The sequence below is a fragment of the Syngnathus scovelli genome, chromosome 13 (assembly GCF_024217435.2).
Source record: "Syngnathus scovelli strain Florida chromosome 13, RoL_Ssco_1.2, whole genome shotgun sequence".
Lineage (NCBI taxonomy): Eukaryota > Metazoa > Chordata > Actinopteri > Syngnathiformes > Syngnathidae > Syngnathus > Syngnathus scovelli.
Genome location: NC_090859.1, coordinates 13,015,947 through 13,043,839, shown reverse-complemented (window position 1 = coordinate 13,043,839; position 27,893 = coordinate 13,015,947). Strand labels below are relative to the sequence as shown.

The following is a 27,893-nucleotide window of genomic DNA, read 5'->3' as shown; positions in this document are numbered from 1 at the left end:
ATGTTGTGGAGCTTCTTCAGTTGGGCATTCTAATTTAAATTGTGTGTTCAATGTACATTTAAAGCAAAATGAGCTGATGGAAGAGGAAGATGATGAAGAGGTAGGATTTCTGAACGAAAAAGTAGGCCAATTTAACGGCGCAAAGGTCCTGGTGCGTACTTTTGTTAGTGGTGGTTAGATTAACAACTAGATCCATTAGATATAGTGGTTTATTTGTAGTAAGTGGTAGTGATGGGTAAATGAAGCTTCAAATGTGCTTCATGAACCAGTTGTATTTTTCTTTACTCCTGTAGATGGCACTGTTGGTTTAAATAAAGGGTTTTATGTTTTTTTTTTTCTTCTCTAGTGCAACAATAGAATACCAGCATGTCAGGCAAGTGCCAACATGTCTGCATTGATTATTTTGACTTTTGGCAATGAGACTTAACGTTCTCTTTTCACTGTTAGTTTGAGGAGAGTGAGGAGGAGGAAGAGGAAGGTGACAAAATTCAGGTTGAGGTTTGTTGCAGTCTTAAGTACAGCCCAAATCATTCGTGTGAATTGTTTCCATCCTAATTCTGCTCCCAGTGACATCATTAATTCATTGACAGCTGTGGAATTTTTTCAGGCTGTGTAATAATTTCGGATCATCATTTCTGGTGACAGTAGACATCAAATTTTTTCCAAGACCTTTCCCCAAATCAACTCACTCATTACTTCTTGAACAGCTTTTGCTGACTGTTTTTGCATTTTCTCAATCTCTGCCCCCCCCAAAAATATATTTTGCAATAGACTGATGAGGAGAAGGTGGGTGTCACGATTATATACTAACTTCCAGCATATATTTGAATATGATTATTGTTTAGTCACTAAAATATTGTCTAACATTCACATTAAGCGGGATACTCCAGTCGAGAAGGTAAGAAGCATGAGAAATGATTTGTAACTGCCGTTCCTCCCCTGAAGCCTTCCCTCAGTGCCACCTAGCAAAAAATGTGTATTTCTTACTAGGTCATGATTTTAAAATAATGTGGCCCACACCACCACATTTATTTAGATGATGTGTCTGTACTGTCAGTCGGGTTATCTACAGTAGAGATACTTTCCTTTTCCCTTTTCTTTCCAATTGAGTGGAAATATTGAGCGACGGAGAAATGAAGCGTAAAATTTGCTTTGTGGACCAGTTGTTCTATTTTTGGACTCCAGATGGTAAGAAGTGGCAATTCTCTGTGCTTGCAGAGAGTGCTATCTAGAGGAGTGGAAAAAATACAACTGATTCGCAAAGCATATTTGAAGCTTCATTTACCGATCACTCGAATAATAAAGGCAATCTCAGTTCTTTGCTGCATTGCCAACGCTGTATTACAAAAACATGCTTATGTTACATTTCAATACAGCTTGTGAATTATTTCCAATATCTGGAAGCCATTTTACGTTCATGTTTTTTGATGAGACTTTTTTTTTTGTGTGTGTTCTTTCTAAAGATGGACACCGAGGCAAGTGATCTGCTCAACAACCTGCAGGTGAAGCTGAACAGCGTGCTGGATGAGCTCAGCAGTACATTTGGGAACAGGTAGCAAATCTCTGGCAACATTTCCGCCACGCTTGAAAAGACGTTCGCTCATGCCGACGTCCTTGTGAAACGGCAGTTTCCAGAGCCGCATCAACGACTGCATGCGTCAGATGGCGTCTCTGCTGTACCAGATAAAAGGACCACTCAACGCAAACACCAAAAGCCAGGTGGAGGCCGACTCTGATAACATGCTACGGCCTCTTATGGATTTCCTGGATGGGAAGTAAGTGGTTACGCTTGCCCCCGATGTGCCGTAACGGACGGAAACATTCAATTTTCTGGAATTGCGCAGGTTGATGCTGTTTGCGACCATTTGTGAGAAGACCGTTTTGAAGCGTGTGCTCAAGGAGCTGTGGAGGATTGTGATGGTCAACCTGGAGAAAACGATTGTTCTGCCTCAGGGCACTGACACCTTTGTAAGTTGATTTTGTCTTTCTTATCATGCCTTTTTGGAGTTACAGCTGCTAAGATCATTTCTTTTTCAGGGTGCGCAGATACTCTCGGCCGCAAAGGAACTCGGTCAACTTTCCAAACTCAAAGTAAGAAGTCATTTCTAATATAGTGACTCGATGTGAGTGACTTTTTTTTTTTTTAATTGTCTAACTCTGCTTTTTGTGTAGGATCATATGGCGGGCGAGGCAAAGAGTCTGTCTCCACGGCAGTGTGCCGTTATGGATGTTGCACTGGACACCATTAAGGTCAGATGATGTAACCAGTCTACACTTTAGATAAAGCCCAAACATCTGCTTATGAAAAAAAAATTGCTTTTCTCAGCAATATTTCCATGCGGGAGGAAATGGTCTGAAGAAGGCCTTCCTGGAGAAGAGTGCTGAGCTGTCGTCACTCCGCCACACCTTGTCCCTCTACACTCAAACCACTGACACGCTCATCAAAACCTTTGTGACCAGTCAACAGGCTCAAGGTAAGCAATTAGAAACAACTTTTTCCCCGGATTTCGTCTAAAAATTTCTGCCCCACGCTTGACAAGCTGTTTTCTTTTTATTTCCTGTGCGACGTATGTGCTAGTGCACAATGGAAAGGGTATTAGGTTAACTCCCAATGAAAGAATACAGCCCAGCAGGGGTAGGTTTCATCATCATAGAGCATCTGACCTCTCACCCCTACCCCATCGCTCTGTCACAATGTATTTGTCGTGCCCCTAAAGTGTGTTGACCACAAAGACAACCTTTAAAACCTTCTCATCCCGACTTTGTAATTTAAAAGCAGCTAAAGTGGGCTAAGTGTGTGTTTGTTTTCAAATAGGATCAGGCGTGTCCAACCCTATCGGCGAGGTGTCCGTCCAGGTTGAGCTCCACACTCATCCCAAAAGCGGAGAACGCAAGGTTTCCGCCAAAGGTCGCACATTACTCACACAATGGCGTTGTCGTAATTTTGTTTTGTCTGTTAATGCTCACTTGTTGTGTTTCTTCCAGTTGTGGCAGCCACTGATTTGAAATGGCAGACCCCTGGAATGTTCCGACCCTTTGTGGAGCTCACCATGATCGGACCTCACCTGAGTGACAAGAAACGTAAATTCCAGACCAAATCCAAGAACAACAGCTGGTCTCCAAAGTTCAACGAGACCTTCCACTTGTGAGTAGAGCAAAGTTCTTCTGGTAGCTGTTCATAAAAATTCATCTTTGGATTTCTTTCTCACAGCGTTCTGGGAAACCAGGATGGTTTCGAATGCTACGAGCTGCAAGTGTGCGTCAAGGATTACTGCTTCGGTCGAGCCGACCGGGTGGTGGGCTTGTCTGTGATCCAGCTGAGGGACATCATGGAGAAGGGCAACTGCGCCTGCTGGTGCCCACTTGCTTCGTGCATCCACATGGACGACACGGGCCTCACCGCCATGCGGATCTTGTCGCAGCGCACCAATGACGACGTGGCGAAGGAATTTGTGAGGCTTAAATCGGAAACGAGATCGGCCGAAGAGGGCAGATGAGGTGGCGATGAGGATTTTGGTAGACTTTCCTTAACGTAATTGACTATTTGGTGGCACCTGACCAAGGCAGTCCCACTTTGTGTCCCTCAACCTCACAAATTTTACTTGGCTCTTAACCCGCCTTTTTATTTTTTATTTTTAAACCTCCGACATGATGTCGTCAATAAGTTTGATGCCTTACACTCCCCAAACCAAACTGAAAGTGTCAAATGAAGTCAACTCAAGGTGCACACCTGCGCTTTCCGAGTCGTGCAAAGACGACAATCAATTTCATCTCACACAGTGTCAAAGGCGATCGAATTTTGGAAGCAGAACTCATTCGGTCGTCTTTTAACACTTGAATATGTGCCTACAAATGGCTTCTTTTTTATGCCACAATGTGAACCCCCCCCTCGGGACACACTTTAGTAATCAAAGTGTATAAAATACTTGGATTCAAAACTCCCAAGTCCTCAAGCACAGTCATGGTAGGAAAGACATTTTATTTATTTATTTTTTAAACGATTATTTATTTTTGCTGCCGCAGTGTTGTTACTCAGCAGCACAACGTCTGAGTTGATTTTAAAGTGTTTACTTACCGATGGTTTACATGTTAGAAGGGTGATTAAATAAGTTAAGAGCAAATGTCGATGCTTCCGTACAGCAAACGTCTTTCACTTTCACAGTCCGTCGTTTTCAGAAATTCAAAACCATTGGATAGCTTCCAGGTTTCCGAAAATGTGAAGAAGAATCTGTCACCCAACCTGATTTATTGTTTGCTTCTGCTCGTGCTTTTTTATTTTCACTTGCCTTACTGCGATTGAACATTTTTGTTTCTATTTTGAACCCTTATTAAATCACGCTCTTATTTTTGCCTACCTACTGTAAGGTTTTCTACTTTCCATTCCTGTATTCCAATATCCTTTTTTTTCTACTTTTATCATTTCTACAAATGCTAAATGTTGATCTTTTTCTGTCCCTTAATGGTATTATGTATGTATGTGTTTGTGTGTATGCGTAATGTGACTGTAAGTTACGTTTTGAATTTGATGCTAACATGAATTCATGTGCCATCAAAGTGTTTTATAACTGATGGAGAAATAACGTTATTTATTTTTTTCAATATGAACACCTCAGTGTTGGAGCGATCCTGTTTTTAACACGATATCCTGGAGAAAGAAATTAGATTAAATATTTTCTGTAATATACTATACATGCTCCTTGTGCCATTTTTTTTATTTTGCATTTTTCTCCACTCGGTGAATTGATTTGTTGCTATGTATATGTTGTCATTTAAACATTCCTATTCATTTTCTATAAAGTGTATGTCCATCAAAACGTGTACCTGATTTTTCTGACAGCCCTTCACGAGATTTTTTTAATTTGAATCGTTTTGCAAATACCTCTGAAAGGTAAATTGATATTTTAATGATCTTGATAAGTTTAATTGCAAGCAGGCCAAATCATTGCTTGTAATTACCATCACAACAATTGTTTTACTGCCCATGCTGCGTCAACATCAAGGTCCAAAGATTGCTTGATTATTTACTTACACTCTTAGCGGGGAGTCTCTCTGGAATCACAGCTCTTCACTTTTGAAGCAAAATCGCTTGACCGGTGGCTCCACTCTCATCACCTCCTCCATCTTGTGGGTCTTTCATCCAGCTGGGAGAACCTCCTGGTTCTCAACTCTGGATCAGGCTGGGGTCTGAAAGTCCAAAGTGAGTGCATGCAATGACTTGTTTTTGTTGGTTTCATTTTGTTGTCGTCAAATAATTCATTCTTTTTTTTTCTCCATGTGTCACTATGCAAGTACTGAAATGGGATTTATTTTTAATGTGATTTTTCTTTTTGAAAATCAAAAAAAGACTCAAAAAGTAGGCTTGACCAATTTTTATACTTGTGATTTAATTTATAAATCATTTTTTTAATATTTAGAAAAAAATACAAACTCATTGATAGTTGCAATTAGTAATGAAAATAAAATAAACATTCAATTTTTTTTTGTGCATGCACCTATCTGATTTAAGTGCTCGCTGAACTTGCAGATATTGTATCTTAACATTTTTATTACTCAAATCTCCAGGCGCAACTTTCCAGCGTCCCACATGCGAGACAACGTGCTTTGTAGAGAGTTTGCCGAGGAACAGTCACGTGATACATCACAAGAAAATCATCCCATATCACCCACCACCTTTATCTTTCTTGTTATAAATCTTTAACTTTGGTACAAAGGCTTGAGCAGGGAGTGGCCCGACATTAGTAAGGCATCCAACTAAGTCTATATTTGAAAATATTAACAATCACAATTGTTCCTCCACATTTTGGTATAGAAAAACAGAGATAAGATGGGATCACTGGTGTCCTACTTTGGTGAGGTGTGTGGGCAGCAGAAATCACGAGGTGAGTTCATTTATTTATTTATTTATTTATTTATTTATTTATTTATTTATTTATTTATTTATTTATTATTTCATTTGAGTTTATTTATTTATTTATACATATATATTTTTTATTTACTATTTATTTTTCATTTTTTTATTTTGACTTTTTTTTATGTGTAATATATTGTGTTTTGTCAACAGAGGTGGAGAGACATTTGCGAGCCAACGACAGAGCCTTCAACTTTTCTTACCGCTATGCCGTGAGTCCACAACATGGAAAGAAGTCACAAAGTGACAAATGGAATTTTTTTGCAATTCTCACTACTTAATTTTTTCCAGAATAATGCCATCAAGACATCGAAATACAACATCTTCACCTTTCTGCCGCTGAACCTTTTTGAGCAGTTCAGGAGGCTCGCCAACTGCTTCTTCCTCTTCCTTTTTACACTTCAAGTGGGCTTTTTTAAATTTCAGTTGCCCCTCTAATGCTGCAATACAGTTCTTGATAAGGGCTTGATATCTGTTTTGACAGCTGATTCCTCAAATCTCCTCCCTGGCCTGGTTTACCACGGCTGCTCTTCTCATTTTGGTGCTCTCGATAACGGCGGTGAAAGATGCCTCAGATGACATTGTGAGCAGATTACGAAACACCGTGACATTTTTAGCAATCTAACATCTTCGCTCCTGTTTTATGAACAGAATCGACACAAAAGTGACAACCAAGTAAATAACCGTGAAGTGAGCGTCCTTCTTGATGGAGCGTGAGTCTGTTGGCTCTTTTCAAAATCATCCGTCAATCTGAGTTATTAAAGTGTCTGCTTTCATTTTCACAGACTTAGAACCCAAAAATGGATGAATGTCCAAGTTGGAGATATTGTCAAACTAGAAAATAACCAGTTTGTCACAGTAAGTGCCACTAAAAAAGTTTTTTAATATTGTTCTGCTACTTTCTTCATATATTTGCTTTCTAGGCAGACCTTCTTTTGCTCTCCAGCAGCGAGCCTCTCAATGTGGTTTATGTTAAAACAGCTGAATTGGACGGGTAAGTCATGGTTGGATTATGAATACTTATTAATTTGATAATTAATAATTACGGTCTTTGCCAGTGAAACAAATTTGAAAGTAAAACAGGCGTTGACTGTCACTGGTGAAATGGGCGAGGACACTCAAAGACTGACCAGCTTCAATGGTGACAACTTCAATGAGCAATTTAATTCAGTTTTTCCAGGTATTTTAACACAAAATTAACGAAGCCCGTATTTTTTTTTACAGGGGAAATCAAATGTGAGCCTCCAAATAATCGTCTAGAGATTTTTAAAGGGACACTGACAGTCGATGGACAAATGTATTCTTTGGATAATGACAGAGTGCTTCTTCGTGGATGCATGTTAAAAAACACAGAGTGGTGCTTTGGACTGGTCATCTTTGGAGGTCAACTAAATTATGATGTCATTTTGAACCAATCGTTTTGGTTCGATTCCAAATTGTATCGCATTCAACTTTAAATCATTTTGCAGGTCCAGACACCAAGTTGATGCAGAACAGCGGAAAGACGACGTTCAAAAGGACCAGCATTGATCACCTCATGAACGTTTTGGTGCTTTGTGTGAGTTTTTTTAAATCACGCCAAAAGGATAACTAGCAGGCAGGTTTTGCTTCATAAGATCTTTTTTCCTTCACCAATCAGATTTTTGTTTTCCTGCTAACCATGTGCTCCGTCCTGGCCGTCGGTCATTCAGTCTGGGAGACGACGGATGGATCAGTTTTCACCGCGTTCCTCCCTTCAGAACCCGGCGTTTATTCTCCGCTCTCATCATTCCTCTGCTTCTGGTCCTACGTGATCCTTCTGAACACGGTGGTGCCCATGTCTCTCTTTGTCAGGTACGCACTGACAGCACTATTAACACATTTTCCATTTTTGTCACACTTCCATTTTTTTATTTCCCACCAGCGTGGAGATCATCCGTCTAGTGAATAGTTTCTATATTGACTGGGACAGGAAGATGTATTACCCCAAGAGTGACACTCCTGCTCAGGTGAGGACCACCACTCTGAACGAGGAGTTGGGTCAGATCAAATATATCTTCAGCGACAAGACTGGCACCTTGACGCAGAACATCATGACATTTAATAAGTGTTCCATCAACGGCAAACGTTATGGTGAGTTGATGATTCAACGGCACACAACACAATCAGGAAATGAATCACATTTTAGTTTGGTGTTCTTCTTCTTCTTCTCTAGGGGAGCTCTTGGACCTAACAGGACAGAGGATTGAAATAACAGAGGTGAGATGTGATAAGAGTTACAACAAACATCTCAGTTTGAAAGACACGTCTTTCTTCCTCTAGAAGACACCAAGGGTCGATTTTTCGTGGAACCAGCAAGCCGATCCAAAGTTCATTTTTCACGACCACAGTTTGGCAGATAACGTCAGGGAGGGCAACTGGGAGGTTCAAGCGTTTTTCCGTTTATTGGCTCTGTGCCACACTGTGATGCCCGAGGGAAAAAAAGACGGTCAGCAAAAATTTCAGAACTGCTTTTGGGATATAAAACATGTTTGATGATCTGTCCCGTTTCCTCCAAGGAGAGCTTTACTACCAGGCTCAGTCCCCTGATGAAGGTGCTCTGGTCACCGCCGCGAGAAATTTCGGCTTTGTGTTCCGTTCACGTACACCGGAGACCATCACGGTCGTGGAGATGGGTGAACGAGTCGTCTATGAACTTTTGGCTGTTTTGGACTTCAATAATATACGCAAGAGGATGTCAGTCATAGGTGAGACCATTGGCCATTGTTGGAATGTTCTCTACTCAAGTCAATGTTCTGTTAATTGAAGACTAACTTGTCTTGATATCCTCCTTCTGATTTCCAGTGCGGAATCCTGAAGGGAAGCTGACTCTGTACTGCAAAGGAGCAGACACCATCATCTACGAGAGGCTCCACACCTCCTGCAATGAACTCATGGGCGTCACCACCAGACACCTCAATGTAAGTTTTCATTTCCTCCAAAATGAAGAGTCAGTTGTAATCCCTGTTCTTAATTTTAGGAATATGCAGGCGATGGTCTCCGCACTTTGGTTCTGGCTTACAAGGATTTGGATGAGCGCTACGTGAATGATTGGCTGCAGCGCCACCATGAGGCCAGCACCACCATTGAAGAAAGAGATGAGAAGCTTCATGAGTTGTATGAAGAGATTGAGAAAGACTTGTTGGTTGGTTCGACCGTTAACTAGAAACCTTGACTTTTATCTGACACAAGATGGCGGAGGTAGCTGAGGTCAAATCGGTTCATTAAATTTACAAGACAATCTACTTTTCTTTTGATTAAGCTTCTGGGTGCAACGGCTGTAGAGGACAAGTTGCAAGATGGTGTCCCTCAGACAATCGAGCAGCTGGCCAAAGCTGATATCAAAATCTGGGTGTTGACCGGAGATAAACAAGGTTAATCCCTTCTATATGATTATTATTTCTTTATTTTGTGCAGTTTAAGAAGTTCTGAAAATCTTATTCCCACCAGAGACGGCAGAGAATATCGGCTATTCTTGCAACATGCTGCGAGAGGACATGAAGGACGTGTTCATCGTATCCGCAAAAACAGCAGACGGAGTCAAAGAGGAGCTTCGGTATGTTCACAATCTCACATTGATATATTTAATCAAGTCCGATCATCATGAATCAAACGAGTAAGAATCATCTCCATCTCTACGTTTAGGAATGCGAGAAGGAAAATGTGCCCAACAGCAGCAGAGGAACCAAATGTGACCAAAGCTCGTGCAGGCCTCTTCTGGCTTGAGAAGACAGAAACTCTGCATGATGATCGAGTGAACGGAGAATACGCTCTTGTTATAAATGGACACAGTCTGGTAAGAGGGCTTTCGTCGCCCCTCATATTTGTTCGTCTTCTACCGTTTGCTTTCCTCAGGCCTTTGCCTTGGAGAAAGATTTGGCGTTGGAACTGTTGAGGACCGCATGCATGTGCCAAACGGTGATCTGCTGTCGGGTCACTCCACTACAAAAAGCCCAAGTCGTCCAACTGGTGAAGAAATACAAACAGGCGGTCACTCTGGCCATCGGGGACGGAGCCAATGATGTCAGCATGATCAAGGGTAAACTCACACACCAAAAATACGAGAAAAGCTCTGTGTCCAAACTGATTCTGGTCTTGCAGCTGCACATATCGGCATCGGTATCAGTGGTCAGGAAGGCATGCAAGCGGTTCTATCCAGCGACTTCTCCTTTGCTCAGTTCCGTTACCTACAGCGCCTCCTACTGGTGCACGGGCGCTGGTCATACCTACGCATGTGCAAGTTCCTGCAGTATTTCTTTTATAAAAACTTCACCTTCACCTTTGTGCATGTCTGGTACGCCTTCTTCTGCGGTTTCTCGGCACAGGTGAGGACCAAGAATGAAATCTTAAGAAAAACCTTTGACACCTAACTCTCATTGTCTCTTTTAATCCATAGACTGTCTATGACCAGTGGTTTGTCAGCATGTACAACGTATTCTACACAGTCCTCCCTGTTGTCGGAATGAGTCTGTTTGACCAGGTAGCTAACTTTAGCATCATATTATTCCCGACAACAATACTTTATTGGCTTTCCTGGTTTCTGCAGGATGTGAATGATCGCTGGAGTTTGCAGTATCCTCAGCTCTACTTACCGGGACCTCTGAATAGTTACTTCAATAAGAAATCCATGGCGTGGTGTTTGATTCACAGTTGCTACAGCTCACTTGTTGTCTTCTTCATCCCGTGGGCGGCCTTGCACGACACTGTGGCGGACGACGGAAAAGATATTGCGGATTATCAGTCCTTTGCTTTTGTGGCGCAGACGTGTCTTCTCGTTGTTGTTAACATCCAGGTGAGGATGAAGTAGACATATACTCGGAAGATCTTTTGCTTCTGATACTTTGTCAACATTTTAGCTGTGTCTCGACACACATTACTGGACTGGTGTGAATCAGTCGTTCATGTGGGGCAGCTTGATTGTCTACATGGCCACCACGTTCGCTATGCACAGCAACGACATGTTCTCCATATTCACCTCTGTCTTCCCCTTCATCGGTGAGTTGACCATGGCGCCATTTTGTTTTATTTGGCTGTTGTGCTTTTATGGTTGACGTTTCAGTTTTTTTGGACTGCAGGAACAGCAAGGAACTCTTTGAGGCAACCTAATGTGTGGCTGACAATATTCTTGACATGCCTCTTATGTGGTCTTCCGGTGCTGGCTTTTCGATTTATTATCATTCAGCTTCGGCCCACCATCAATGACAAGGTCGTATAATTTACCTCTTGATGAAAAATTTAAACAAATTTTGAGGTGTGACTTTTTTTGTACAGGTGAGATATAAGGCACGGAAGGAGGGGCTTCCAGGTCCTGTTCCTTGCCGTTCATCAGTCAGGCGAGTTGGAGCTCGGCGTTCGAGCTACGCCTTCTCTCATACTAAGGGTTATGGCGATCTGGTGACTTCGCAAAGGTTCAAGAATGGTTCGGGCAAACAAACAGAGCAGCCACAATTCTACCGGCCCATCACGAGGGAGTCGGAACATCAACCACAGTAGCTCAAGTTGATGTTTGTACAGTATTATTTTTTTTCTCTTGTAAAATTGTAGTCAATATTGTATATTTTTGTTTTCCAAATAAATTCTTTGGGATGAAAAAGTAGTTTTTCCAAGTGTCACTTTCAGGCATGCGCACTCACCCCGGGGTGTGTTTCATACCTGCTTAGTCAAGTCAAAGCCACATTGTTTGCTCTGATTGGCCGTTCATCACGACTGTTGTTTTACTGCCCATCCAGGTCCAAAGATCACTTTATTGTTTACCCAAGCGGTTAGCAGTGAAGCTCGCCCGGGAATCTCTCTTCTTCCTTTTTGAATCCAAAACAACGACTGGTGGCTCCTCGCGAGGCACCTGCTCCATCCTGCGATAATTGTTCAGTACTTTGTACCAGGCTGAAGTCTGAAAGTCCAAAGTGGACACGCTCTTTGTTAGGAACATTTTTCTTTCTTTCAGCCATGTTTCCATGAATGTGGAAGACCTTAAAGGATTATTGTTGGAGGTATGTCTGCTCGTTTAATCTCTTTGTTAAAGCATACTTGTAAAAAATTACAGTACATCCAAAAAATGTCTCAATGTTTTATTTGAGCCACATTATTTCTCCTACCTGAATCAAATCAAGATTCCGTCTTGAGTAAACTGCATATTAGAGTTAAAACTGAATTTGATTCATGCACTAAAAATATTATTTTTCTTGAAACCACTTCCATTCTCCCCCTTTTAGCTGCTTTTAAATATAAGTGAATTAAACGACCATGGTTGGGTCATATCACCATTTATAATCTTTGTGGTTATAAACTATCCGACCATATAGATTTTACTTAGGTGCAAAGTGTTGAGTGGGGAGTGGCTGCATTTATTTGGTTCTGAAAAACTCCAGTTTTCCCCCCATAAATTAAAACGGCACAGCTTTTAACCCTGGCACAGATTTGCTCTTCTATTGGAAGACAAGAAAGTCCACAGTTATCATTCACGACTATCGTTATCTCAAGATTGCTGATAGGATTCTTGTATTTAACAAAGAGTGGAAAGTTGCAAACAGCTCTCGGCTTCCTCCTTGATTTTGTACAGGTGTAATAAATTTTTTTTTCTAGCTGTACACTATGAAGAAACAGAAATAAAATGGGATCAGTGGAATCCTACTTTGGACGGCTGTGTGGGCAACAGCAAAACAAAGGTACGTCAGATTTTTTTTTCTTATTTATTTATGTATTTATTCTTTATTTATTATTTTATATTTATTTTTTTATTTAATATATTTATTTTTTAATTTTTTTAATTTTTTTTTTCTTTACCAACAGAGGAGGAGAGACTTTTGCGAGCCAATGACAGACCTTTCAACTTGTCCTACAACTATGCCGTAAGTACACAAAATTGAAGAAATAACACAACAGCAATTTAACTGTCACGTCTTCCATCTTCAGAATAACGCCATCAAGACGTCCAAATACAACATCTTTACCTTCCTTCCGCTTAACCTTTTTGAGCAGTTCAGAAGGCTCGCCAACAGCTATTTCCTCTTCCTCTTTGTACTTCAGGTAAGCCAAATAATGTGATAGCAGCCACATTTTAAGATACACAAGTTTGTGTGTACGTGTGCTTCCAGCTCATCCCACAAATCGCCTCGCTCTCGTGGTTCACCACAGCCGTCCCGCTCATTTTGGTGCTTTCCATAACAGCAGTCAAAGATGCCACAGATGATATTGTGAGATGACATTTTTGGTGTAAAGTCGTTTTTATAAGCCCCAACCAGGTCTAATTGTACAAATTACATATTTCGGAAACAGAACAGGCACAAGAGTGATAATCAAGTGAACAACCGCAAAGTGAACGTCCTCATCGATGGAGAGTGAGTCACTTTTTTTCTTAGGATATATTTATAGTTTTTTTTTTTATTGTGCTCTAATTCCAAACTATATTTTTAAACTAAAATCACACAAAAATTAAATTTATACTTTCATTCTGGCAGACTTCAAAGTGAAAAATGGATGAATGTTCAGGTTGGAGATGTCATTAAACTGGAAAATAACCAGTTTGTTACAGTAAGTGCCACAATAACATTTGTAACTTTTCATACATCTCTTTTTCTGGATTTTTTTAAAATTATTTTTCTCCCCAGGCAGACCTCCTCCTGCTTTCCAGCAGTGAGCCTCTAAACCTAGTCTATGTAGAAACTGCAGAACTTGACGGGTGAGTCCATAATATATATTTGATTTATAAGTATCGCCGTCTGGTTCTTTCCAAATTCTTCTTTTCGTGGTCTTCCCCAGTGAAACCAATCTGAAGGTGAAACAGGCGTTGACTCTTACTGGAGAGATGGGAGATACCATTCCAGCACTGGCCAGCTTCAAAGGTGACAATTTTAATGAGGTGTTTTATGAAAGCGACAAATCTGAAAAATGTTTCTCAATCTCAGGTGAAGTCAGATGCGAACCGCCAAACAATCGCCTGGACAAATTTAAAGGGACGCTAACAGTAGATGGACAAACGTACTCTTTGGACAACGACAAAGTGCTTCTACGTGGATGCACTTTGAGAAACACAGAGTGGTGCTTCGGACTGGTTATTTTTGGAGGTAAACCATCGACGACTCATTTCGGGTGCCATCCGATTCAACCCGATTTTATTTTTCAAGGCCCGGACACAAAGCTGATGCAGAACAGCGGAAAGACGACGTTCAAACGCACGAGCGTTGATCACCTTATGAATGTTTTGGTGCTTTGTGTGAGTTATAAATTGAATTATAACGTTTTCAAAACTCTGAGATATAATTCAGGAACTTCATTCTTGAACTCCTTGAAATTCTTTTAGATCTTTGGCTTCCTGGCTACCATGTGCTCCGTTCTAACCATCGGCAACGCAATCTGGGAGATAAAGGAAGGCTCGGTGTTCACTGTGTTCCTCCCTCGGGAACCTGGCGTTGACGCTCCTCTCTCATCGTTCCTCACCTTCTGGTCTTACGTCATCGTTCTCAACACGGTGGTGCCGATATCACTCTATGTCAGGTATGAATTCGGGCGCCTGAAAATACAACAACACTTCCTGACAATTATTTTTGATACCACAGTGTGGAGATCATCCGTCTTGGGAATAGTTTTTACATCGACTGGGACAGGAAGATGTATTACCCCAAAAGCGACACTCCTGCTCAGGCCAGGACCACCACTCTGAACGAGGAGTTGGGTCAGATCAAATATATCTTCAGCGACAAGACTGGCACCTTGACGCAGAACATCATGGCTTTTAATAAGTGTTCCATCAATGGCAAAAACTATGGTGAGGAGCAAATGATGGAAACTGTGCAAAAATATGAGAAAACAATATTTGTCTGTTTTTATTTGCAGGTGAGCTTTTAGATTTTGCAGGACAAAGGATGGAAATTACAGAGGTGAGTTATTATTGTGATTGGTTCGTACGTGGCAATCATTTCTGACATCCTTCCCTCTCTAGAAGACACCAAGGGTCGACTTCTCGTGGAACCAGCTGGCCGATCCAAAATTCATTTTTCATGACCGCAGTTTGGCAGATACCATCAGGGAAGGCAATTTAGAAGCTCAGGCTTTTTTCCGTTTGTTAGCTCTGTGCCACACCGTCATGCCTGAAGAAAAGAAAGAAGGTGAGCTTCTGTAACCAAAGTCAAAATGGTAAACACATTTTAAAATATCTCTTTTACTTCCAGGAGAGCTTTACTACCAGGCTCAGTCCCCTGATGAAGGCGCTCTGGTCACTGCCGCGAGAAATTTCGGCTTTGTGTTCCGTTCACGTACACCGGAGACCATCACTGTCGTGGAGATGGGAGAACAGGTCGTCTATGATCTTTTGGCTGTTTTGGACTTCAATAATGTACGCAAGAGGATGTCGGTCATAGGTGAGACCATTGTTGGAATGTTCTCGGCTCAAGTCAATGTTCTGTTAATTAAAGACTAACTTGTCTTGATATCCTCCTTCTGATTTCTAGTGCGGAATCCTGAAGGGAAGCTGACTCTATACTGCAAAGGAGCAGACACCATCATCTACGAGAGGCTCCACACCTCCTGCAACAAACTCATGGGCATCACCACCGGACATCTCAACGTGAGTTTCTATTTTCTCCTCGGAAAAGTCACACATGGATCTTCATTGATGTTTTTAATCCTCAATTTAGGAGTATGCAGGCGATGGGCTCCGCACTTTGGTTTTGGCTTACAAGGATTTGGATGAGAGCTATTTGAAGGAGTGGATGCAGCGTCACCATGTAGCCAGCACCGCCATGGACGAAAGGGATGAGAAACTCGATGAGCTGTATGAAGAGATTGAGAAAGACTTGTTGGTGAATACGCTGACTCATTTTGTTGGTTTAGACTGTTTTGGTTGCATGAATGTTCCATTTAACAGTCTTACAATTTTATAAATGTTTGATTTAGCTTCTGGGAGCAACGGCTGTAGAAGACAAGTTGCAGGATGGTGTCCCTCAGACAATCGAGCAGCTGGCCAAAGCTGGTATCAAAATCTGGGTGTTGACTGGAGATAAACAAGGTTGGTGTCTTTTTATTATTATTTGGTTTTCGGCCTACTTTATGAGCAATCTCAGTGTTTTGCCAAAATTTATGTTGCACGTTTTGCTCAAATGAATGTTCACCAATCTCGAATGCCATCAGAGACGGCAGAGAATATCGGCTATTCCTGCAACATGCTGCGAGAGGAGATGAAGGACATTTTTGCTGTGTCAGCAAATACAGCAGAAGAAGTAAAAAAGGAGCTTGTGTACGTGAGTTCAAATATGTATATATTTATAAAGTTTTATTATCATGACTTTAGATGATTCATATACTCCATGCTGTACTGTTTTTAGGTGCGCAAGGAGGAAAATGTGTCCAGAAGGAGCCGATGCACCCACTGTCACCAAAGCTCGTGCGGGCCTCTTCTGGCTTGAGAAGACAGAAACTGTGCATGATGATAAAGTGGATGGAGAATATGCCCTTGTTATAAATGGACACAGTCTGGTAAGAGGGTTTTCATCGCCCCTCATATTTCTTGGTCTTCTAACTTGTCCTCGGTTTGCATTCCTCAGGCCTTTGCCTTGGAGAAAGATTTGGAGTTGGAACTATTGAGGACCGCATGCATGTGCCAAACGGTGATCTGCTGTCGGGTCACTCCACTACAAAAAGCCCAAGTCGTCCAACTGGTGAAGAAATACAAACAGGCGGTCACTCTGGCCATCGGGGACGGAGCCAATGATGTCAGCATGATCAAGGGTAAACTCGTGCACCAATAATGCAAGGAAAAGTTCCACGTTCAAATTCCTTCTGGTCTTGCAGCTGCACATATCGGCGTCGGTATCAGTGGTCAGGAAGGCATGCAGGCGGTTCTCTCCAGCGACTTCTCCTTTGCTCAGTTCCGTTATCTACAGCGCCTCCTACTGGTGCACGGGCGCTGGTCATACCTACGCATGTGCAAGTTCCTGCAGTATTTCTTTTATAAAAACTTCACCTTCACCTTTGTGCATTTCTGGTACGCCTTCTTCTGCGGTTTCTCGGCACAGGTGAGAGATATTCGAGAGGTCAAAGTTGATGACCGAGCATAAAGTTGTTTACCTTTTGTTATTATGATTTATAGACTGTGTATGATGAGTGGTTCATCACTTTGTACAACCTCGTGTACACGGCTCTCCCGGTCCTGGGCATGAGTCTTTTTGACCAGGTATGTAACATTGACAGGACACTTCATTAGGTACACCTGCATTCTAATTTTTTTTTCCTTTCTTTTTGCCACAGGATGTGAATGATCGCTGGAGTTTCCAATATCCACAGCTCTACTCCCCAGGACCTCTGAACATTTATTTCAATAAGAAAGTTTTTGTCCGCTGCATGATCCACAGTTGCTACAGCTCCCTCATCCTCTTCTTCATCCCGTGGGCGGCTATGCACGACACGGTCCGAGACGACGGCAAAGACATTGCGGATTATCAGTCCTTCGCTTTACTGGCGCAGACGTGTTTGCTTGTTGTGGTCAGCATCCAGGTAAGAAAATCCATCGTTTTTTTTCTTTCAACCATAAATACTTCTTCACTTTGATGTACTTCCAGCTGTGTCTCGACACGCATTACTGGACCGCCGTGAACCAGTTTTTCGTGTGGGGCAGCCTTGCAGCCTACTTTGCGACCACGTTCACCATGTACAGCAACGGAATGTTTCTAATTTTTACCTCCACGTTCCCCTTCATTGGTAAGTCACTGCAACTTGCAACACAAAAATAAGACAGTTTACTACTAAAGTGATATTTTCACGTGTTTTTGGGGTTGCAGGTACAGCGAGGAATTCTCTGAACCAGCCGAATGTGTGGCTGCTTATACTCTTGACAACACTCCTGTGTAGTCTGCCAGTGGTTGCTTTCCGTTTCATTGTCATTCAGCTTCGTCCCACCGTCAATGATAAGGTATGAAAATCTTAGTCAGAGTTTCATTTAGCACCTGGCTCGCAGAAATAGTTTTGCTTGTCTCCTTCATGCTGATTTGTGTCTTTAATGAAATCAATGGTGCCATCTAGAGGAGTCAAAAATACAACTGCTTCATGAAGCGAATTTGAAGCTTCATTTCCCCATTATGTTGTAATTTTTCCAAAATTTAATTGAATTCTTTTCTTTCTTTAGGTGAGACATAAGTTGCATAAGGAGGCATTGCCAGCCCCTGCTCCTCGTCGTCCACCAGTCCGGCGAATCAGCACGAGGCGCTCGGGCTACGCGTTCTCTCATGCTAAAGGCTACGGCGATCTGGTGACATCTGGAAGATTCCTGCGTCCTCGAAAGAATCGGCCCGCCCTGTTCAGACAAACGGACTCTCCCCTGGCACAGAACCAGCCGCAATACTACCGGACCACCACAGAGGAGTCAGAGCAGCATTAGTTAAAAGGTACAAACAAAATTAGGTTTTATTGTGGGGATCATGAACATGAGGAAAATTGCTGCAGCACTGGTCTAAATTTTAAAAAATTATCTCACAAATCAATACTATAAAAAAATGAGTGCAGTGCCTCCTCAATGATGCACTCTGTGGTTCAAAATTGGCACATTCACTAATTTGGGATGAATTTTACAGCATATGAATGGTTATTTTTTTATATTTATATTGAACTGTCATTGTCCCAGTTGTAATTTTAATTGCATTTTGTGTTATCTATTTTTTATTTTGTCAGCTTTGTTGTTTACATGATTAGTATTTACAAAATTCTTTTACATATTCTGCAGTAATGATTCATTTATTCATTTTCACTTTGTCCACAAGAGACTTTTACAGTCAACTTGTTTACTATTTGCAGTTCTACTAAAATACCACCAAGGGGCAGTGTTGTATTTTAAACTAATATTTACCTCCTCACAGCCATTAAATTGGGCATCATTTCAAGGAGCATTGCATCTGTGGTCGTCACTTCACCTAACCAGACTAATTTATATCTAAGCTATAAAAAAAGACATGCAGGTCTTATTTGTTCAAAAGCCTCCACTGAGACATTAAAAAAATATATAACTTTTGATTCTTATTTGAATTACAGTGACATTTAAATTCCATGCATATTCCCAAAAGGCCACGCGGTGTTTGTCAGATGGCTCACCATCCTTCAGTGAAGGTCACCGCATGATCCTGCTGCATGGTGGGGGAAATGGGCGCCGGCATGGGTTATTAATAGCCTCATCCTAACCACAAACATGACACTAACATATTCACCCCCCCCAACCCAACCCATCTCATGTGGTCTCCTGAAATGATGTTTACCTACACGTGAGGCTATAGGTAGCAGTGAGCACTGAATCACCAAGACATGACCGATTAATTACGTGAATGAAATAAATCTACACCTTTAATATAAACTTTTCAAAGAGTTAAAGTTCAAGTTAAACATGCAGTCAGATTGGAAGCAGGACTGGAGTGGCCATCTGCGGTCCTATTTAATTATATTGCTCCATTATTGCCCACAATTTAAATTGAGCAGCCCATCGATCCATTTAGACGGCAAACTTTCCTCTAGATGCACCTGATTTTCAAAAAAAAACCCTTTTTGGTCGCTATAATGAATCAAAAGTTTTGTTCAATCCCACCTAGGACTAGTCTGCATCATGGCAGATTGGGACCACTGCCCTAGGGATTCTCTAAACTGCCTTTGCACATCGCTAGCATAAACTCAGCCTCTGCGTACGCCATTTGGGTTAAGATCAAACCACGGCAGCGGTTTCATTCTCAGTATACTTGACAGACCAGTGTGACACAGAGAGACGAATGACTCGGGACTAAGCGGTGTCAGTTGTAAACCTCGGGTCTAAATAAAGGATTACCCCCCCGACCTTATAAAGTGTGCACAGTCTGTACTGACACATTAGCAGGCAAGGGAGTGCAATACATGTCAGAAGACCCAGGATATCATGTGAAGATTTCTAAACCACACCGTTATCGGTAGGAATTACACCCGTGGCTAATCTCCACTTGGAAGTGATCCATTTGTCATAAATTTTTATCAGTTATTCCGGAATATAATTGTTTTTGGGATTCTACCTGGTAGATTGCTTCGTCATGTTGGCACAATGCATAAAAATGTCCTGAACTCGTGTTTTGGACTGATAAAAAAAATCAGGGCAAAGTCCTGATGACCTCCTTTCAACAGTCCAAGGGCCCTTTCTTGGCTAAGAGGGGCAGGTTGTTGATCCCAGAAAGGTTCAACGTCCAAAATCGAAGCGGCAGCTCATGCGCGTATGACTCACACTGAAGAAAAAAGGGCTTCTAAATGAAGAGGCACCTCAGGGATCCTATTTCAATACGCTTCCATTTAGAGTTAAAAGTTCAAACTAGCAATGTTGAAAAAAAAAAAAACAATGGAAAAACATTATGCAAACTTATTTATTGGGCTGACGGTATTTGATTGCTTTGTTGAATTGCAATTATTTTTTATTCTCTGTAAACAAACAGTGCAGATTAATGATTTGCAGAGCGGGTCATTGTAAACAAACCTCCAGCATAATACAACTTTTTGTTTTTTCTTCTTCTTCTGACTCATTGCAAATTAGCTATTTTTTTTGTTATCGCCTCAAGGAAAAAAAAAAGAAATGTGTTTACTCATTAGAACTAGTAACAGCGGTCAGTTCCAGTTGGTGCACGTTCGATTCAATATGCAAGCTAAGTCTTGTCAGGAATGTTTGCAGTTTGAACTTAGATCCTTATATGGCTCCTTTTTGTTTGCAAAAAAAAAAACTTCACATGCAAACATGCTCATGTCAAAAATCCCAAGTGACAAATAACCTTTCAAATAACTGGCCTTTAATAAACGCATCACATCTATGAAATTACATAAGGTACAACATCACAAGATTGCATAATATTACAACAGACAAGACAGATTTAAAAATCACATATCAAACTTTCTCAATGTTAATCAAGGCACTAGTATAGATCCGAGCAACGACGAGGCATGCGTTTGGTCAAAAAAGCAGCATCAAACTTTACTCGTTTACAATATCTCTCCTTTGATGCACACTAATTATTGCTTTGATTATTGCGGTAGTATAAAAGTCTTGTTTTCACATCGGGGCGTAATCCGGCAGCAGAAACACTTTTGCAGTCTCCAAATTATTTCATCACACTTGCACTGCAACTCACCGAATTTAAGAAAAAAAAATTGCATAAATATTGTATTTGAGCAAGAGTACAACTGGAAACGTTTAGCAAAGCTATTCTGTGAACACAATTATTATTATGACGTACAGTAAAGGAAGACTCTTCGATAATCCAATCGTTAGTTAACCTGACAGATAATTGGTTGATTATCCGATATGCTTCCAAAATTGCCTGTCCCGGTTTTGAAATAGCCCGTATTAATATTTCTAAATCCATTTTATTGTAGACAGTCACATAGTTACCGTTTCAATATAACATAGTAGGCCCGGTGATTTAAATTCTCACAGGTATCCCCACAATTTGTGTACGAGCAGGTCTTCTCCACATCCCGTATCAAGCAGCCGGTTGCCACATTCCTCCCAGCGACGCACCTCCCCCTTTTCCACAACCACAAACTTCCACTGCACGTGATTCTGAGCAGGAAGGCTCACCACGGCCGACCAGTATCCATCCTTGGTGTCCTCCAGAGGGATGAAGCTCTTCCAGTTGCCGAGCTCCCGCCGGTTCCCGGTTACGGCCAACATCTGGAACGGTGAACGGGTGATGTAGTGGACGCGGAAGGTGATGTTTGCTTTTCGGCTGTTTTCTTCGGAATTATCGGTTTGTTCGACTGGAGGAACAGATTGAGGCTCGGGATCTGGGTCGTTGGTTTCTTGAGTGGGAAGATGCTGGCTTGCTTTGTGGTTCTCATCTCCAAAAGTTGGCGTGGAGAGATTCATCCAGGGGAACGTTGGGTTGCCATCTGTGATCCACTCATTATGGTCCATAGTTGCCTCCATGATATTTATTTCAGTCTTCACATCGTTTTCCATCTGTGGCTCTTTGTTTTCTGCACTTTCCAATTTCTCATTCGCACGTGGAACTTCAACAACTTTCACATCTACCTGTCTTTCCCATTCATCATTTTGGACCGGCACCGTTTCTCTCTGGTTGTCATTGCCAAACGTGTCTTTGTTTTTTGCTAGTGACTCAACGTTCCAACTACATATCTGCTCAGGAAGTGATGGCGGGTGAGGCTCGTAAACTTCTGCCTCTTCCTCCAAGACTGATGGAGTTGTGTCATCAATCAAAAGGCAAGCTTGAGGCTCCAGACTCGCCTCAGTTGGAGATTCGTGATCTGTTGCCGGCATCTCGACGGTGTCAAAGTTACTCGAGGGATCTAGCTGCTCAAGCAGTGGAGGCGGGTGAGGCTCGTAAACTTCTGCCTCTTCCTCTGAGACTGATGGGGTTGTGTCGTCAATCAATAGGCAAGCTTGAGGGTCCAGACTCGCCTCAGTTGGAGATTCGTGATCTGTCACCGGCATCTTGATGGTGTCAAAATTACTTGAGGGATCTAGCTGCTCAAGCAGTGGAGGCGGGTGAGGCTCATAAACTTCTGCCTCTTCCTCCAAGACTGATGGAGTTGTGTTGTCAAGCAAAAGGCAAGCTTGAGGCTCCAGACTCGCCTCAGTTGGTGATTCGTGATCTGTTACCGGCATCTCGATGATGTCAAAGTTACTCGAGGGATCGGGCAGCTCGGGACTGACGGCCATGCTGGAGATCCCACTTTCTTCACCCCCGCCACTTACGTTGTCATCCCTCAGCTCACTCGGCTCAAAGAGTGGCAGGCAAACTCGAAGCTCAGGTGGACTTGTTGGATCTTTGGTCATGATAGGAGGAGGAGCAGTGAAGACAAAAGAATCTTCATCAAGGTTTTGATCATTTTGTTGGCCTTGAGGGGAAGACTCAATGTCCTCATGGGAGAGCTCGTCTCTGCCACTTATGTCACGCACCGATTCAAACTTTGGCTTTGTGGATTTCTCTGTGTCATCACCATTCTGGTCTTCATTGTTTCCAGCTGGGATTGCCTCAATGTCGTCAAGTTCTGGAAAACTTTTTTGAGCTTCGGGAGATGACCAGGGTTCGAGTAACGGCTCTACAGGTTCCTCAGCCTCTGCAGTCGTGCCAGAAAGATTTTCCGTTTCATCTTCAAGAGTTGGAACATCTACTTTCTCTGCTTCTTGATCATTAGTTGACATGTCGGAGTCAATTTGGGTTGTTGGATCAGAGGTGTCGTCGTCAAGCATAGGTGGCACACTAGAACTGCTGCTAACAATATCGGAACTTTCTCCAAGCCCGCCATCGGTTATGAGGTCCATCTCTTGGTTGCTTGTCAGGTTATGTTCCTCTTTAGGCTCATCTTGGATTTCTGGATGTTCCACTTGCAGTGACTGAGCATCAAAAGCAACAGTTGCTTCGTCGGTTGAAGTAATGTTGCCGTCAAATTCTTTCTCCAGCTCCTCATCGTGTTTTTCTTCTTCCTCAGCGAGGTGATGATTTTCATTGGGATCTGCACCGTCTTGGTGGTGAATCACCTCGTCTTCGCCGAGTTCCACTGTCCCAGTCTCCGCCACGGTTTCGTTGTCTTGCTCGGCGGAAGGCTCATCGTTTTCCTCCGCTTGTGTGGTATCATTTGTGCTCACATCTTCGCCTTGACATTCAGCATATACCTGAATGGGAAAATGACATTTTAAATTATTATTTTTATTTGAAATTATTGATATTTAAATTAATTTCAAATATCTGATACAATGCAAAAATTAATAGTATTATCATTTTGAAAATGCTAAAAAAATCCTAAAATTTTACTGTCCTCTATTTAAGGTGAAATTATAATTTGAACAATAAAAAATGACAAAATCTTACTTCTTCATGGTCGATGTAAGCCTGAACAGCCTCAGGCTCCTTCAAGCTAACTTCTGAAATCTCTTCGTCCTTAAATGAGTCTTCTGTTGCACATGGGTGGAAAATAGTGGCAGGTTCCGCCTGTATTTCTGCCACAGAACTTTGACTGGGCTCCTCCAAATGCAGCCAGGCTTCCGTGAAAGATGTCGGCACAGATTCCACTGGCTGCGTATGTGATGATGGGGCTTGTTGCTTGAGCGGTGCTTGGACGTCAGATGGTGACAGGCTCTTCTCAACGGCAGCAGCACGGCGTCTGACTTGGAGGTGAGTGCCAGTGGGATCATCTTCCTCTTTTGCCACATCACCATCATCTATGGGACCAAACATATAAAATGGTCATTTCTAAATTTGTATGCTACTTTTAATTTGCTGTAATTGCAATCACACTTCTGGATTTGTCATTAGTCATTTTTTATTTTATTGATTAATTTCAGTTACTTTTAACAGTTAGTTTCTTCAACACAAGATGTCTCATTTTTTAATTTAAAAAAATCATTACAGTTCATTTTAATTTTATTGATTAATTTCAGTTACTTTTAACAGTTTCTTTAACACAAGATGTCAGTTTTTTTTTTTTTTATAAACGATAGGCAAAGAATAATATTTATTCCTGTGGGAATGGACGCAAGCTAATGCGTAAAAACGCGCTGGGAAAAAAAAATTGTAGGGCAGGTAGGCTATAATGGGACTGGTGGGAAGGATTAAAGGTCAAGGTTGTTTTAAAATCATGTCATTTGCTGTTAATTATGAGAGAATAGATAATTAGGTTTATGTGCAAAAACTAAAAAGCCAAGCTTATACAACACTCATGACATGCGTACCTGTTGAAGTCGCACACGCTTGCGGTTCTTGTCCGGCTTGCGTCACCGCCTCGTCGGTCTCCACGGGGGTGCTCTCGCCTGGGGTGGCCTTCTTCCTCCCCCTTCGCCTCCCCCTGACGGTTCGGTAGATGACGAAACCCGCCAGCACGGACACCATGGCGAACACGGCCAGAGCCACGGCTGGCCCGTGTCGCCCGATCATGCAGAAGAGGGACGCCAGATCGACGCGTCTCTCCACGGCCACGCCGTTCGTGCCTTTAAAAGACATCGTGCTCGAGCGGTGGTTGGGGCGTGACGTGATCGGTCCGTGCGTGCGTGCTCGCGTGGGCGAGCGAGCGAGTCTGCCAGATTGCGATTGCTGCGGGATTTGTGCAGCGTGCACGATGAAGCGCGTGGCGTGGGCATGCACCTCTTGTTGATGCAGGCGGCTGCAGGTGCGGCTCATTGGCTGATCGCGTCACGAGGACCGCGACACTCATTCATAAAAATAGTTCACGTATGCATTCAGCTCACATGCAGAGGATCGATTATTTTACGCATAGTGCATGCATTATTTTGAGTTTGCGTCTTCGTTTCGGACTCTAGGATTGGATTTTTATACATGCATTGTAAGTAAATGGCTCATTACATAATTCCTCCCCTTCTTTCTTTCCATACATTTCAAATAATCAATGCAGAAACACAGAAAGACGCATTAGTGTAAAGTAGAATGGAAAAAAGTGATTCTTAAATATTATTTAAAATATCAAAATGGATGATGCAAGAGAATAAACCCCCTCAAATTGTCGACTGAAAAAAGACCAAAATCATTTAATCATAGCCCCAAAAATGTTTTCAGTCAATCTATGGAGCAATGCTGCTCTCTAGCGGACAATAACGGTAGTATCAACCTTGGCATCTCCGCTGCTGAGATTCTCAATACAAGAGTCAGTTCATCTTTATAACTTCAGTCACTCCTTATCAACAATAATTTTAATTATTGTAGTTTGTTAGATAAATTGACACACTATTTTAGGAATGTTGCAGACAAGATTCAAACCCAGAACCTCTCGTGAACCTCTGAACTGAGCAGATGTGCTAACCAGCTTTTGGCACCACTCAGCGATACTAAATATAATACCTAATATCATAGAAGTGAATTACTCTCCCAAAATGGCATTAAAAACACATTGATTCTAATATGGGTCATTTTTGCTTAAGTGTAGTAAGCACCTGCGTCCGCTAGAGGGACCTAAAGTGCAATTAACAGTTATCAGTCTGGTGCACTCCTCGTTTCCATCCAGTCAAACCAAAAAATTAGGCACTTCTATCTATAAAATCTCTATCTGATGACATCTTGTAGCGTTTACCGGCTCCCTTTATGTCTGTCCCGATTTTCCTGAAAGCTTCTCTTGCCTTCCTCCACCCTTGGAAGCATCCCACCACACCAAGTGAGCATTACTCAATGGGGTGGGTTGCAGTCAGACGTCTTTTATTGCCATCACAAACCCTCATCATGTAGTCTTGGTGCATTTACATACGTGTGATGTCTGGCCCTGTTATGTTAACAGCTACCATGTCGACACGGTGCCACGTAGATGTAAACCGGTCCTCGTCGTTAAACCCTGTTGGGTACTGATTCACCGCATGAAACCACAACGCTCTTCTTTGAAGACTCAAATGCAGACAATTTCATGAGTCAATTTCTCGCCATCTTGTTTTCATGATTCATTTTGAAAGTTGGGCCAAGATTTTGGAAGTGTGCTGGAATACTCGACACGGTGTCTTTGTCACTTGAAGCGGACTATGATCAGATTTTTAACATTTTAAGTAATTTTTAGAATAAAATGTAGTTTCCTTGTGAGACAAGTTAATTTTACTGTCACATTCACTGGGGCGTTTTCCTGAGGAGGGGGCATGGGGATAGGGTCCAGGATGTCTCAGGGAGTCTTCAAAAAAATTATCTACAAACCCAAAAAAATCTTCAGAAAATCCTGATGAGGATTCACTACATGTTGCTTACAGGAGACAGATGGAAAAGTTGAAAATAATTCCCCAAATTAGCCATATTTTAGGTGTGTGTGTGGAGGGGATGCCCCCGCATCCCCCCCCTCTAGCTCCACCTCTGGTTACCTTAAGCTACATTCAGCTTGTTCCTTTTATTTGTACCCATCTGAACTGAGCCAGTACTGACTGAGTTTACTGTAAGTCCAGTGAGTGAACCATTACAAATTCAGTAGCCTAACCATTTTTTTTTTTCTTCTCCATTTTAAATACAGTTCCTGTGATTTTTCTTTACGGTCAGAGCCAAGCACACGACTTACTCCAACACTATAAAACCAACGTGCATGTTGGAGCTTTGGTGAGAAAAAAAGGTAAAACTTGACAAACCATATGGGACTCACTAAACACTAAAACGGAATGGCAACCAGCTGTTTTCTTCTCTGTGCAGACTTTGACTTTGTAGTCATTTTATATCCAGATGCTCTTTTGACGTTGACTATTTGTCTTCTGTGTTGTGTTTCCATGCAGTGGAGAGTTATTTTATCTTTTTTTTAAAATTTTTTTTTTTTTGGGCTGCAATGGCGGATGCTCATTTCTGAGTGACTAGCATAGAAAAAAAAATTCAAACCACTTCACTTTTTTATTGTCTGTGTCGTTTCAGAATGCAGCAGATGTTCAACGTGAGCTCCGATTGAAAGCTTCTTGTTGCTTGTCGGCGTTGTGCTTGCAGACTGAGTGTGCCCCCACCCCCCCACCCCGACCCGAGCATGCACTTCCTGCTCCGAAAGGTAACACCCGGAGAGAACAATCACAGTCTGTGCCCTCAAAACATGCATATGCATCCATACAGTGAAAGTTGAGTACTTTAAGGTCAGCATGCTTGACAATAAAATGAAAATTGATGGCAGAATCACAAATTTAAGATCTTCTCATTTTCTAAGTCTCTTTATGCTACATATTGGAGGTTGACTTCATATTTTTGTTTATATTTCTACAGTTGATTAGCATTTAAAGGAGCAGTGTGTGAAGAATGAGACAATAAAAGATGCCGTGGAGAAGCTGAGAAACTTCAATGAGCTTCAGGTTCTGGTCCAGGTTTCAGTTGTTAGATGTTTCGGTATGAAATAGAAAATTCTTTTGGGTTGATTAGCCATCTCGGAGACATGGGGAAAAAAAAGAGCAGCAAATGACTTTGACAGAAGAGAACAACGTGTGCTTTCTTGCTGACCTCAGATTGAACCACTGATAGAAAGAATCCAGGTCAGAGTGCCAGAACATTGCACTAATGTCGGACTTGAGTTTTGCCTCACAACT

The 27,893-nt window shown here is 41.9% G+C and overlaps 3 protein-coding genes, 1 long non-coding RNA gene and 1 pseudogene across 18 annotated transcripts in view; 4 read left to right on the top strand and 1 right to left on the bottom strand.

Moving 5' to 3' along the window:
* Positions 1–4,814, top strand: part of LOC125979515 (protein unc-13 homolog B) — a 33,599-nt gene extending 28,785 nt beyond the window's left edge. For 4 of the 13 annotated variants that reach the window (XM_068652878.1, XM_068652874.1, XM_049737821.2 and 1 more), the window contains 15 exons: positions 65–100; positions 347–373; positions 448–498; positions 772–786; positions 878–898; positions 1,464–1,552; positions 1,629–1,775; positions 1,845–1,968; positions 2,038–2,091; positions 2,173–2,250; positions 2,327–2,474; positions 2,579–2,635; positions 2,816–2,908; positions 2,986–3,145; positions 3,212–4,814. In XM_068652878.1, the coding sequence (XP_068508979.1) occupies positions 65–100; positions 347–373; positions 448–498; positions 772–786; positions 878–898; positions 1,464–1,552; positions 1,629–1,775; positions 1,845–1,968; positions 2,038–2,091; positions 2,173–2,250; positions 2,327–2,474; positions 2,579–2,635; positions 2,816–2,908; positions 2,986–3,145; positions 3,212–3,497 (1,386 nt within the window). In that variant the 3' untranslated portion in view covers positions 3,498–4,814. The remainder of the gene's footprint in view (positions 1–64; positions 101–346; positions 374–447; positions 499–771; positions 787–877; positions 899–1,463; positions 1,553–1,628; positions 1,776–1,844; positions 1,969–2,037; positions 2,092–2,172; positions 2,251–2,326; positions 2,475–2,578; positions 2,636–2,815; positions 2,909–2,985; positions 3,146–3,211) is intronic. The other 9 variants (XM_068652881.1, XM_049737822.2, XM_068652883.1 and 6 more) reach the window with 7 other exon arrangements.
* Positions 4,815–5,479: 665 nt separating this feature from the next.
* On the top strand, positions 5,480–11,519 carry LOC137839533 (probable phospholipid-transporting ATPase IM; annotated as a pseudogene).
* Positions 11,520–11,649: 130 nt separating this feature from the next.
* LOC125979517 (phospholipid-transporting ATPase ID) lies at positions 11,650–18,792 on the top strand. Of its 3 annotated transcripts, none has more exons than XM_049737831.2 (28): positions 11,650–11,916; positions 12,509–12,591; positions 12,716–12,774; positions 12,839–12,952; positions 13,021–13,119; positions 13,202–13,263; positions 13,384–13,456; positions 13,534–13,604; positions 13,685–13,767; positions 13,831–13,989; positions 14,050–14,138; positions 14,226–14,419; positions 14,482–14,690; positions 14,759–14,802; positions 14,868–15,030; positions 15,094–15,282; positions 15,373–15,488; positions 15,559–15,723; positions 15,818–15,929; positions 16,052–16,157; positions 16,246–16,396; positions 16,465–16,648; positions 16,712–16,935; positions 17,010–17,093; positions 17,168–17,413; positions 17,479–17,617; positions 17,698–17,828; positions 18,042–18,792. In XM_049737831.2, exons 2-28 carry the CDS (start codon positions 12,537–12,539, stop codon positions 18,291–18,293), a joined length of 3,573 nt encoding a protein of 1,190 aa, XP_049593788.1. In that variant the 5' UTR covers positions 11,650–11,916; positions 12,509–12,536; the 3' UTR covers positions 18,294–18,792. The 3 variants fall into 3 exon arrangements, with proteins under 3 accessions (XP_049593788.1, XP_049593781.1, XP_068508985.1); XM_049737824.2 differs by having other exon boundaries at positions 14,865–15,030; XM_068652884.1 differs by having other exon boundaries at positions 13,685–13,989; positions 14,865–15,030.
* Positions 18,793–20,672: 1,880 nt separating this feature from the next.
* stbd1 (starch binding domain 1) lies at positions 20,673–25,056 on the bottom strand. Its single transcript, XM_049737835.1, has 3 exons — positions 24,597–25,056; positions 23,737–24,086; positions 20,673–23,540 (listed from the first exon to the last, which is right to left on the bottom strand). Exons 1-3 carry the CDS (start codon positions 25,039–25,041, stop codon positions 21,333–21,335), a joined length of 3,003 nt encoding a protein of 1,000 aa, XP_049593792.1. The 5' UTR covers positions 25,042–25,056; the 3' UTR covers positions 20,673–21,332.
* On the top strand, positions 23,906–27,562 carry LOC125979539 (uncharacterized). Its single transcript, XR_007485348.2, has 3 exons — positions 23,906–24,039; positions 26,855–26,950; positions 27,241–27,562. It is a non-coding gene; the product is annotated as an uncharacterized lncRNA (long non-coding RNA).
* Positions 27,563–27,893: the final 331 nt, after the last annotated feature.

Bases quoted from the DNA above. Each gene is read 5' to 3' on its own strand.
- LOC125979517 (XM_068652884.1), top strand. From the start codon at position 12,537: ATGGGATCAGTGGAATCCTACTTTGGACGGCTGTGTGGGCAACAGCAA. The intron at 14,803-14,864 runs GTGAGTTATTAT...TTCCCTCTCTAG, and splicing joins AAAGGATGGAAATTACAGAG to AAGACACCAAGGGTCGACTT. The intron at 17,618-17,697 runs GTAAGTCACTGC...TTGGGGTTGCAG, and splicing joins CTCCACGTTCCCCTTCATTG to GTACAGCGAGGAATTCTCTG.
- stbd1 (XM_049737835.1), bottom strand. From the start codon at position 25,041: ATGAGCCGCACCTGCAGCCGCCTGCATCAACAAGAGGTGCATGCCCAC. The intron at 24,087-24,596 runs GTACGCATGTCA...TTGGTCCCATAG, and splicing joins AGCGTGTGCGACTTCAACAG to ATGATGGTGATGTGGCAAAA. The intron at 23,541-23,736 runs GTAAGATTTTGT...TTTCCCATTCAG, and splicing joins CTTACATCGACCATGAAGAA to GTATATGCTGAATGTCAAGG.